Source organism: Lagopus leucura, unplaced genomic scaffold, assembly GCF_019238085.1.
Source record: "Lagopus leucura isolate 7727_CA_CO unplaced genomic scaffold, USGS_WTPT01 Super-Scaffold_100002, whole genome shotgun sequence".
Lineage (NCBI taxonomy): Eukaryota > Metazoa > Chordata > Aves > Galliformes > Phasianidae > Lagopus > Lagopus leucura.
Window position 1 is genome coordinate 86,296,235 of NW_024962263.1, and position 13,021 is coordinate 86,309,255.

The following is a 13,021-nucleotide window of genomic DNA, read 5'->3' on the forward strand; positions in this document are numbered from 1 at the left end:
TACATAGGATCATGTGAACCTTTATTCCACTGTTACAGTAGTTTTCTTCTAAGTCCCTGAGAGTACCTGCCAAATACTACTGGATCAAATTCTACAGCAGCCAAGACTCATAGCACAGTGTTATGTCCATTTCCTAAGTAAAGAGTCCATAATGCCTTCAGATGATATCTAGAATGTACGTACTCAAACCTGTTATAGCACACTGCGCTCTTGTTCTGCTGTATATCTGTGTGGCTATCCTTTCCTAAAGAGGCAAACATCCAGCTTTTCATTTACCTCCACATCCTTCTCCACAGAGCTGTTCTTCTCCCAGTCTGTACACATACCCAAAAGCAGTTTCAAGAGCTGTATTTCCCTTACTCCTTCCAACTAACACATATACTTGCATGCTAATAACAATCAAGGTCTGTGCAATACTTCCTCCAGGGTTCAAATTAAAAGTAAAGATTTTTCAGCAAGAAAAACAGAAAATTAAGGAGTGGGAGGTTAAGGCAAGAAGGCTGATTCATGCAGTCAGAAGGAAACAAGGCTGCTCTTTCTGGCAGCAAAGGGCCTCATACCTGTGGTATGCCATACTTGTCAATAATCTGCCAAATATACCAGTCTTCTTTTCTGGAAGCCTTTCGGAATTTGAAGGTAGTTACAAAGGCATATTCATCAGGCAGACCTTGTGGGAATACATCCCTGGCATGGGGAGGGAAAAAGACAGAAATGTATGAGGCATAGCAATGTAGAGCACAATTTCTAAAACTCTGCTGATCCCAGCAATGCTTCCCAAAAATATCACGTAGCTCCCACAAAATCTGCTGTATTTGGCAGCCTGAAAAGCAATGAACATGAGCTTGTTCCCTCCATGTGGTTCTGTCCTTGAGGAGCCCTTCTCTATTCCAACACAGAAGCTCTCAACTTAAATAAAGAGCAGTGAAAACTTCACAATGGGATCCATCAGGTCAAACCAGCTGAGTTGCATCTGATGCTTTAGCTCACACATTCAGTAAATCATATTCTTCTTCAGATGCGTAGGAGATCTGAGACATCCAGCAGTGGGCAGGCACATCTGAAATCCTCTATAAATGTACCAAGTTATAGCAACAAATATTGTAATATTTCCCCAAAACAGGCACAACACCTCATGTCTGCCCCAGACTTTCCTTAGCTGGTGGCCTGGGAGAACAGTACCTTCTTGAATAAAGCCTTATAATCATTTTAGGCAGCAATTTACTCATTTTGACTCCATCATTCATGCATAAATCTGAATTTACAAAAAGCAGAAGTGTTTGACTCAGCCCCAACATAAGAACATACCATAAGCGAGAGGACAGGACTAGACAGAAGGCATAATTTACCCAGTATCACCATTTTTTGTCATTAGCTGTAAATGGACATCTACAAATGAGAACAAACAGAACAAGTGTGTTCTCCCTCCAACTCTATGTGATTCAGGGGTCAATTTCAGAGACATCTACAATTGCTACTCTTATAACTTCCTATGTATGGTCTTTTCCAGTCTCCCCTTGAAGCCTAGTAAACTTCACAACATCCATTGGCTAGTAATCACACTACTCTGCTACTACTGTATAATGAGCCTCTTTTTGTTCATTTAGGGCTTAGTTCTTGCAAGGGGCAACATAATGAACTAATTAGTTTTCTTTTTCTTTTTCTTTTTTTTTTTTTTTTTTTTGTAAACGCATTCATGATTCTATAAAATTTGTTTATATTGCCTCTAAGCCATCTCTTTTTCCCAGTTGAATACTCCCAGTTAACTTCATTGTTTGTAATGCCCAAGCCAGCCTGCTCCTCTGATTAGTCCTAAATAGGTCCTTCCTAAATATCATATCTTTGCTTCTGGACATCTGAGCAGACAGGCATAAGCACTCATTAGAAAATAAAGGCAACAGCAGCAATTAATAAAGAGGAAAACACTGAAAAGTGATTCTCTTAAGGAATACTTCACAGTTAATCCAAAGGCATGCTCAACTAGAAGCTGTTACCAAAGTTGAAAGCAAAAATCTCATACTCAATATTTCCAAAATGTTGTGTTTTACAATTACAGCAAATGATGAAAGCCACAATGTTCAATCATCTTCTAATCTGTGCTTTGAATTTCCTACATTTTAGCCAAGTTAAAAATTCAGAACAAGTATTACTGTGGCTTCTTCCAGTACTGTAATTTTTGCTGTTTAAAAAGCCCATGGAGACTGGACACCACTATAAGCTGGTCTTCCCACTGAGGACATAGAAACTGTCTGAGGCTTTCCATCACAAGAGAAAACTGAGCCAGGCTCCCACCAGCTCGTTTACCACCAGCTCATTTTTACCACCAGCTCCTTCCCTTTGGAGAGTTGACAAGGCTGTCTCAGTACTCAGTAGCAGCTATTCACAAGCCATACCTCCCTGATACATCAACATGCCAGCATCCACCTCCCTGAAGGCACGCAAGATAACTTGAGATCTCCTCTCTTTGGGCTGAAAAAAGAAGCCAGTCAGACGTCACTCTGTTGGCAGAGATGCTATGGTGAATAACACTGGTGTGACTGGGGCACTGAGAGCCACCAAGAAGGACTAGGGAATTCTTGGCAGGAGGGAATCACGTTGGTCACATCAGCCTTCTCAAAAGGGCACCCATCCAGATCTCTTTCACTGCTGACCTGTCTTAGTACAAGTTTCTTGTCAAATGGCTTTGTATACTTTCTGTCTCTACGCTTGTCAGAGAAGAAGAGGCATGTCTTGGCTTTTACTACAACTGACAGATTGGGCTGTTTTCCTTCCCCCCCTTCAAGAAACTTCACAAGGCAGCAATGCTGATAGTTGAAAAAGCATTTTTTATCAATGCATCCTCTTGAACATTTCTAAGTAAGAGTGCTGTTAGTGGGGAGACTTCCCTGTGGCTCAACTCCTAAAATTCTATTTCAAAATTTGTGTCTAATGCACTTTCCTCACTCACTCCTTACACCTACCTTCACCATCATAACCGGATTTAATGAGCCAACCCAGCCCCTTAGGAACCTGATTTGCATTTTGGGCACAGGTCGTCCTATTGACTTACTCATCTGTAGTGACTCTAACTGTGGCATTACTACTTTGCTAAGGGAGTAGTTATACAAACATATGGTTGGGTTTAATCCCTTGTACTGATAGCATAGTGAGCCTGGCAGTCTGCAAGCAAATCTGGTGGCTGGCCTCTGTGCTCAGTCTCTCTGGATACCTCTGAGATAGGAACATGAATATCACGATGAAAGCTAGATTCAGAAAAAGTTTTCAGATGCTTAATGCCTGCAGAAAAACTAGGAGTTAGGCACCTAAACATCCTCATAAGTCCAGCCACACTTCATCACACTGTGGCTGACAAATAGTCCATTGAGTAGATTTAAAGTGATAGAAGACTATAATGAGTTTTTCACAGTCACCCTCAGCTGATTTTTAAAGGTGTTGAAGAACTGAGTGCAAGCAGAAGCCAGAGAAGGGATTCCTGCCAAAAGCAAACCTGAAAACACTCTCATTGCTCTGAAGATATGATAAAAACTGTTTCTGAAGTCCTTGGTCCCTGCATCTTTTACAGAGATACATTACTGCATAAATATCAACATCTCTTTTCATTTCTTTCCTCACTAAAAAGTCATCTCCATCTAGAAGCTCAAATTTACGTAGGAACTGCTGTCCTCAGAAATGTTTTATTTCCTTCTTTTATTCAGGCTGAACTGAGCTGATGATCCATATTATGGAGCTTTGCTGGATGTCTGGTACCTACAAGGGAGCTCTCTGCCAGTTCCTTGGTCTATAACTCTGACAACAAGATGGATTGCAGAATAACTTATTATAAAACTCTAAGACATAAGAATCCCCAGGTGCTGCAGGTTAGTCTAGGAGTTAATTAACTCATCTCCAAGGTCAGGTGAATCACAACTTCTACAAAGGAAAAATGGTAATGGCCAAGGAGGAGGCTCTCTTAGCCATTACCCACTTACACAACATGGTCTCCTTCTTACATATATTATTTTAGCATAAAAATCTGCATCTGTAACAATCAGCATGAGATCCTACAACTATAAAAATAATACAAAGGAGAAAATAAGATTATCACTTGTCATTTTAGACATTGAATGTAATGGTTACTAATAGGGTGCGTGCAGTTGATAAGAAAAAGACACAGCTGAAAATTCGACCCTTTTCACAGCAACTAAAAATCACTAACAGTCAATGTCCCTAGAGCCTGTGAAATAAGGTTCCAGAAAGCCATTTCATTTCCACACACATCAGACAACTTAAGGTTGTTAGGATGGCAGAAGTGGAAGATGAAGAAAGAAAGAAAGAAAATAAGCAGAGGTTTCCAGATCACAAGAAATTTTGTGATAGGTCACAGACCAAGCCTGCCAGCTGTCTTTGGAAGAAAAGGTGAAAGAGAAAAACATGGCTGTAGAGAGGAGTAGAGAGGATGCAGTATTGAACCATACATCACAGAATCATGAAACAGACCTATTGAAATCAAGTCCAACCCCTCTGCTCAAGCAGGGTCTGCTAGAACCAACTGTCCAGAACTACATCCAGTAAGGTTTTGAGTATCTCCATGGATAGACACTCCCCAATTTGTTACATTGTTTAACTACACTTTCATTACAGAAGGTTTTTCTTGTGTTTAGATCAAGTTTCATGTTTTCAATTTGTTCCCATTGCTTTCTGTCCTGGCAGTGGACACCACTCAGAATTCTGTCTCTGTCTTCTTTGCTTCTGTATAGGAACTGCTGAGTCACGGCCTGAACCTCTGATTAATCACCTGAGGCGAGCCATAAGTCAGCCAGAGGAGCACAGGTGAAGGCAATTCACCTGTGCTGCTGGAAGGGGTGGAGCCAGGCTCCACCCCTCCTGCACCTATTTAAGAGCTGGCTACCAGAGGGGAAGGATCTCTTCTGGAGATCCCCTCTTTTGGTGTTTTTTGGTGAGCTCAGCTAAAGGGTAAGCTCTTCCACTTATTCTCTTTTTGTTATCATTGTCTGTTTTGCCTTACTCTCTTGATTATATTGCGATTATAACATCTTGATATCTATTGATTATACACAATTATGTTGTGATTATAACATCTTGGTTATGCAGCTTCATATCCTATCAGGTATATATACACATGGATGAAACTGCTCCAGAGCCTTCTCTTCTACAAACAGAAGAATCTGATCTCTCTCAGCCTTTCTTAATATAATATATTTATGCTTGAAAATAAGTGAAGAGCAAAGAAACGTTCAACAGGATTCATGTTAAGTGCAGGAAGTTTTGGCAGCTGTTGGTAGAATGTTCTTCTCTGTGATACAGAACTGATGATGATACCAAGGCAAGAGCTCATGAAGAAACCTAAGACAACTAAGACAAAGTTGAAGTAAGGATGCAGGATGCCCCTACCCACATCCAACAACATATGCATGTTGAAGAAGAAAATAGTATTTCCAAATTGGAAAGAGCAAACAGATCATAAATAAATGCCAGGACAAGCAGAATCATATCAGGCAAGCGAAGAGTGAGGGATATACAGGGCAGGAGGAAGGATTAGAAGAAATAATTGGAGGACAGAATGGGAAAAAAGTTTGTAGGTATAGGCTCAAAAAGATAAACAAGTACACTTTACATGCAACTAAACTGGCACTTTGTAGAAGTACTAGGCTTATATAAAATAATACAGATCCTTTAAGAAGATAATGAAGTGAATTAAATATAATACTCAGTTAATGATTTTGTATCTAATTATGAGATGTTGCTACCAGTTGCTAAATACTGCTTGAGGTTATCTGCAAGACAGGACAGATGTTTTTGTTTTGCTTATTATCAGTTATCAGCTCTGTAAGCTTTATGAGATTTCATTTTCTGTGAGCAATGACCCTACGCGTAGCATCTCAGAATCCTGATGTCAAGCAAGTAAAATGGACTGAACATGCAGATGCTTTCTGCAGTTACATATCCATTTGGTTTAATTCCCAAACCACAGGTGTATGAAAGTTAAAATATGAGAGGCTGAAAACAGAAAAATTCTTTGATTCTGTGTTCCAGTTAACCATTTAACAGGAATCTTTGTCATTTTGATTAACTAATTTAGGATATTTTATTTATAATTGTCCTGGACAAAAAATATTCTACTTATTTTAGAAAGAACATCAACAGATAAACGGATGAAATCTGAGCAGGCAGAAAGTCATCATAGTTGGCTGGCCTGTCTCTGCTTCTTCAGTCTTTCTGGGAGAATATCAGCAACAACAAAAAACAACAAAGTATTTTAAATCTTAATTTCTAAAAGGAATGCAGAGGGACACCTCTCTACAAACCGTAGTAACTTGTTCCAGAATTTAAATACATTCATTAAGAGTGTGTATTTCTTCCACATTGATTTTTGGTGCTGCTAACAGGTAGACATTGACTTTTAGCCTAGCATTATTCATTGCTCTAAAGACCCTTCACTAAACTTTGATTCCCCAAAGGTTCTTACAGATGGTGATCACTTCAGTTATTAACATCTTAATTTTATCTTACTACACCGTGCTTCTTCAGTTTCTCACTATTAGACTTGTTTCCTCTTTAACATTCCATTCACTCTGTTCTTATCTACTGAACTGTGGACACAAAGACTGAACACAGCATCCTCACAGTAGTGATGGAGTTCCCCATGCTGGAGACAGTTAACTGTTAAGTGTTTGATCATTTCTGCTTATACCCCCAAGGATTGTATAATTTCTGTTTCCCAGAGCCTCATATCAGTGGATCATCACTACCAGAATTTCTTAATCAGAATCTGGACTGCCCTACTTCATGAGCTTCTTTCTGCATGGTCCTGGCGATAACTCCCTCTTGTGATAGCAAACATGCTATCACTTGCTGTTAGAAGCCACAGCAAGAAAGGATGCTACCCAGAAACTTCAATGAGCCTAAAAATTGATTTATTCCCCTTTCTACACACATGTAATGTTTATACTCCCTGTCAAGACCAAGGTGTCTGAGTTTACCAGCCTTCTCCCAGATGATGAATTTGAATTTACTTACCCTGACACTTGATATCATTTAAGGACTTCAGAGTAAAGAGTTTGCCTTTCAATACAGTATATTTGTACTCTAATTTTTTTCAAGACTCTATGTTTAAATGGAGAAAGAAGGAGAGGAGTTAAAGGAGAGAAGGGAAAATCAATCTAGGTGGGCTACAGGATGAAAAAATGTGCGAAACAAAACAAATGCAAGTCACAGGACAATCTGAAGATGCAATGAACTGAGTAAAAGAGCCAAGACCAGAAAAAGAAAAAAAAAAAAAAATCAATAGCTTTTCTCCATAAAAAGGAAAATAATTCCCATTGATTTTTTTTAAGCTGAAGTTCAAACTAGCTCAGTGAAATTTATTGCAAGGATGTTAATGATGACAATTCAATTCAATCTACGTCTTGTGGTTACTCGGTGAAATTAAGCACTCACTCTTCCCAAGGCTACTGCTAGCAGGACTGAGATGACAACCTGAAGAGAAACCATCCTGATAGCCTATGACAAAGCTGACAGCCTCAGATTCTAAAAAGCTCTAAGGACTGAATTGACGGTGACAGAGGATTAAAAATTGCTTATTCTTTTAGAAGATCCAAAACGTTATTAGCTAACTGAAAACATCTACCATAAACTGGTCTCTTGCTATTAACAAATATATTAATGTATTCTGAACTAAAGCTTTCAGTAGAATACGCACTTGCACCAAGAGACTCACCAGTGTTATAGAATTTTCAGTGAAGGGAGTTACTTTGGTAGCTTGTAGAAGACAATTTTTAGAAGAGACACTACAGCTACATAAATGACATTCAGATTATGAAGTAAATTATTTGCTAACATTTGAAGTACTGAGGCACAAGTGAGCTTATAGAGTATTTTACATTGTCTCAACAGGACTCGGATACCAAAAATAAAAATAAAAACCAAAAATAGGCTATAGACATGTTCAATAATGTTCAAGGATGCCTGAACTGCAGTTCTCTATGGTCAGAACTGCTAGACACTGTATTACTTTGGCATTATCTTAACTTTGGAGTTAATTTTCACCTTACATCTATAGTTAATTGACAGATGAGCAACTGATAGGAGGAGTTTCTTCCAAATGCATACAGTTTGTTCAAACAGCTTGGTACATCCTAGATACTACCAAACTCCTCCAAGATTTTTTTCTTAAAACTTGTTTTTACTTTTCCTACTTAAAACAATATGTTCAAAATAAGCCTTACATCAAAGATAATAAACTCTCAGCAGGCTCCTCCCCTATCCCAAGGCAGAGCCCCATGCATTTCTGTTACCCTCACACACAGTGAAACTCCCCTTCATCACTGTGCCAGCCTGGCCCTCCCGAAGAACCCATGTCCAGCCATGGTGAGTGGGATATGCTACCTCATCTCTGTGATCCCAGTGAGATCAATGCCCTCTCCATATTATGTGGCAGATCTCTACCTTGTGAAGATTCAGATCAGGAGCTGAAACTCCAGCTGTGCCCAGAGTGTAGAAGATACGAGAACCCCTGGGAGGCAGAGTCCCAGGTCATGACTCGCATCTCCTACTCTGTTCTTGATGCCAACAGTGAAAAAACCTTAGACCAACATGCAGACAAGACCCCCATCACCAACTGTATCCATGAAGTAGAAGACACAGGTCTTTGGAGAAGCACAAGCTGCAAATCCAGCTTAAGATAGTTTGAGATGATAATCTTGAAGATCTTTTCCAGCCTGGATGAGTTTATGATCCCCTATGTCAGTGGGAAAGCTACCAAACATTTCCTTTAGATTCACTTTACTAAGCTTTAAGTTCTTTTGTGAATTTCTTAATGTTGCTCCTAACAACCATTCCCAATACCCAGAAACAAGTTAATTCTCTATAAGGGTAGAGCCTCATGTGGCTATAGAGGATCTCAAGCATCTGTCACAAATTCTGTGCCAGCAGCACTGAAAGAGTGTATAGGTACCAGATATTTACCTCATGATTCAAATAGAGGAACCAAACAATGGAAATCAGAGACTCAGATGAAAATAAAGTGAAAGACCAAGGTACTCACTCAGTTTTCTGAACAACAGGGAAACTTCCAAGTCGTACATAAGAGCTTTGAATTCCATTTTCTTTCATTCCAAAGATCTGTTTCACACTGAACGAATCCATCAGGTCAAACCCTGAACATAAGTGTAAATACAGGATATTGATCAGGCTGCTATTTAAAAAAGAGAGCAGTGGGGTTTGTCTTTAATTGCATTTTAGTTATGATAGCCCAAAATTGCAACACGTGAGAGATTAAAATTTTTCTTATAAGGGAAATTCAGGGAATTTCAATTTTTTTTGGACAAACTTTTAATAAATAAATGAATAAGAGCTTTTTTTTTCAAAACTTAAAGTGCCATGTAGTTTCATGGAAAAGTCCCTACATGTGTCAGAGAGCACCCAAAACCAGCAAATGCTCGTCTTTATCACGCCATGACTGCTGTGTGCTCAATTCAGATATTATCTCTACTTTCCTTAGAGAGAAATATGATACAAGCCCATGATCACAGAGCACTTCACATATAATTTATCTAGATAAAATTCAGCTCTCTAGACAGTGCAATAACACAGATTCTCATCCAGTTAAGCAAAGAGTTGAATAGAGGTGCTCCTAGGGAAAGATTCATCTCATAATAAAACAGATACTAACAGTGCTTGTTTCTCTCCATTGACATAAGGAGAGTTTAGGATGCACAGTCTGCATGCTAAACCTCAGCTAGTAAAGGTCTATAGCAAGTGAGATGAGACTCACTCTCTTCATTGTCAACCAAAGCTCACGAAGTAATAAACACTTCAAACATCCATTATCTCAAGGATTTCAATAGCATTACAGAATATGTGACCATACACTAAAGAAAGAAGTGTCTTTTGAGGGTAAGATACACCTCATCTAATTTCAGCTGTCTGGAAATGAGACGTGATGTATGCAGGTTGCTTCAATACCCTTATGAGTCAGCAGAGAAATCTAAGAGTTTCTACGAAGATGACTCACCAGTCCTGTCTTAGACCTATCTAAAGACAAGTTCAATGTCTATTTGGTAGTCCCTACCTTCTTACATTCACCATAGAGGAGACCTATACTATCATTTTAAGACTACTGAAATGAGGTATGATATATCCCACTCATAGGCTATCCATTTTTACAATGAATGAGGCAGAAGTTGAGAGGAAAAAATGTTACATGATTACATACAACTTACATTAATATTGTCTGATTTGCATTCAGGATTGAATAAATGTTTCAGATTTTTAAATTCAGAATAATATAATTATAAGCTTGCTATCCTGACCATTTACAGTATCTCCTTAAAGAGGTACCATCCTATTTCTAAGTGGAAGAAGAAAGAAATAAACCCTGAATATCGTCAATTGAGTTGAGAAATTAGTCAGGATAGATTGCCCAATTAAGACCAGAAGAAAGATAGTCCCTAGAGATGTCCAAGAAACATTTAGATGTTGGTTTAGTGGGAAATATTGGTGACAGGTGGACTGTTGGACTGGATGATCTTAGATATCTTTTCCAACCTTGGTGATTCTGTGATTCTATGAAGGAGAGTTCCAAATAAGTACGTGCTTGAAAGTTATCTCTAAGATTATTCTAGCAGAAAAAGAAAATATATATAGCATTTATATTAATTTCATTTGTTATTTATTTCAAATGTCTAGAAGCACTTGGGATTAAATCATTCCCTTGTTGACTTTAGGACTGGGACTAAGATTGTGAAGGAAAGAGTGTGATCTTTTCAATTTAGTACTGAATACCAATGTTAAGATAAGAAATAAGTGATGATGTAACCACTTCTCCAATACCTGAACAGGAGTTTATAGCTGGCATTACCTGGCTGAGCATTAAAAAGAGTTCACTTAAACTTTCCCCAGTCACTGCCCATTTAGTTTGTTGTACTGTAATTCTGCACTGGAGTGACAATAGAAATTTGGGCTGTACCTCACTTTTCTACCATCAAGGAGGGAGCACACTGTCAGTGCCAGTAAGTGGCATTGAATGGAGTCGCTCCTGGATTTAAATAAAAAAAGCATAGAATCATAGGATCATAGAATGGCTTGGGTTGGAAGAAACCTCAAAGATCATCTAATTCCAACCCTCTGACATGGGACAGTTGCCAGACACCAGATCAGGCTGCCCAGGCCCCCAGCCGACCTGATTTTGAATCCCTCCAGGGATGAGGCATCCACAACTTCTCTGGGTAACATGTTCCAGTGCCCCACTACCTTGTAAGTAAAAAAAATTCCACCTGAAATCTAATCTAAATCTCCCCTCTTTTAGTTTAAAACCATTCCCCCTTGTCTTTTCACTATCAGACCGTGTAAAATGTCAGTCTCCCTTCCATTTATAAGCTCCCTTCAAGTACTGGCTTTCACACGTCCTCAACTCTCTTTAGCCAAATCTGGGAAGACAGGACTTCAAGGGCTGGGCTATGGTTAGAAGACACAAACTAAATGCTGACTGAGGGCTACAGGTAAAATTAGATGCAATACATTGCTTTCCAGTCCCCTCCAAAAGTGAAATGGAAGGAACACAGCTACTTAGCAAGAACAAAGCTACTGTAACCCAGTCAGTGCACCATGTACAGGATGAAAGGGTGGGACTTTCCTGTTCTCAGGTGCTTTGATTTAAAAGGTACTTTTTGTACAAAAGGACAGGTGTAATTTCCCGGTTGCTTTATAAACAATTTAATCGGTAATGCCATAAATATGACACTTAGTAAGATGAATAACACTCTTTGATCACAAGCTTCCTACTTCATTCTAGCTACTAAAACAATATGGGGCCAATGAAAACTTCTAACCTGATTATCTCTCCCTAAAAGCAGTATACCCTACTCCATTAATGTTAAAACAGTGACCTAGAAGAGAAGCTCAAATTCCTAACATCATACTTTGCTTGAAAAGCAATTTCTTATGCACTGCTCTACTGATCAAATCAGCTGAGTGTTTCTTTACTTGCAAGTAGTAACTCCTTACAGGAAGAAGCGAGTTTTTCCAAAATCAGAAAGTAGGCTAGCTGTTGCAGGGTAATATTGGTAAAACTTGGCATTGGACATGGTTTAATCATAACATTCAGCAGATTCTTTTTGGCAGGAAGGATGCTCACACTGCATTCTGCCATACTCTAAGGCATGATCAGAGGATGATCAAACAGCTCTGTCTAGAGGTTCCACAATATCTTTTTTCAAGATAATTATTTCAAGATCAGACTAAAGGGAACATGGTCTGTTGCCTTAAGAATGAGTTTGATTTCTGTTTCACTCCACTACAGATCTGATATTGATAATACAGTGGAAACTAGTGTGAGTGCTGAGGTTTTCTCATCTTCAGGGGAAAACCAAAATTATATATATATAAATATATATTTATTTATATTTTATATATATATATATATTTTTTCTGATATATATATATATATATATCAGAAAAAACAATATCCAAATCCAGAAAATCAGAGGAACAAGAAGTTTTAATGGCCAGAAACACAGCAGTGTGCACATTTGGAAAGCTTTCTTAAAGTAGGACTTCTGTCCAAAGAAGCTTTCAAAGAAAAGTCTTGTTTCTCCCAAGGAACTCAAGATAACACTCACAGGGAAAGCCAGGGGGTTGACTGTCATTTCTTTGTCTAATTGGTGAGACACCCCAGAGGAATAAGTTGAAAGCAGATGAAAAAGGAATACACCAGTCTTGATTAAACTCTCAGCTGAATTTTCAACTTTGTCAGCGTACTAGTAGTGTATCAACAATTGCCAAGGTCAAGAGAGATTGTCATCAGCTACTGTTTCTCTGAGACTTCTGAAAATGGCAATCTGTATCGCCTGTGATAAAATAGCACATTACTTTTAATAGCTGGAGGTCAATGGCGGCAAACTTTATGGTAGATTAGAGAAGCGTATAAATTCTTAGAAAAAAGAGTGTCACCTGGGAGCCTTCCATCAAATACAAGATCTTATCAATTTTCTTCCCTAACATTTCTGCATTCTTGAAAGTTAAGCTT

General features: G+C 38.7%; 1 protein-coding gene across 1 annotated transcript in view; it reads right to left on the reverse strand.

Annotated features, from left to right (window-relative positions):
- The window catches only part of COL22A1 (collagen type XXII alpha 1 chain), a 197,340-nt gene that overhangs the window by 132,650 nt on the left and 51,669 nt on the right, over window positions 1–13,021 (reverse strand). The window contains exons 4-5 of the mRNA XM_042869694.1: window positions 9,041–9,152; window positions 561–684 (exon numbers count right to left, since the gene is read on the reverse strand). Coding sequence (XP_042725628.1) covers window positions 561–684; window positions 9,041–9,152 — 236 coding nt within the window. The remainder of the gene's footprint in view (window positions 1–560; window positions 685–9,040; window positions 9,153–13,021) is intronic.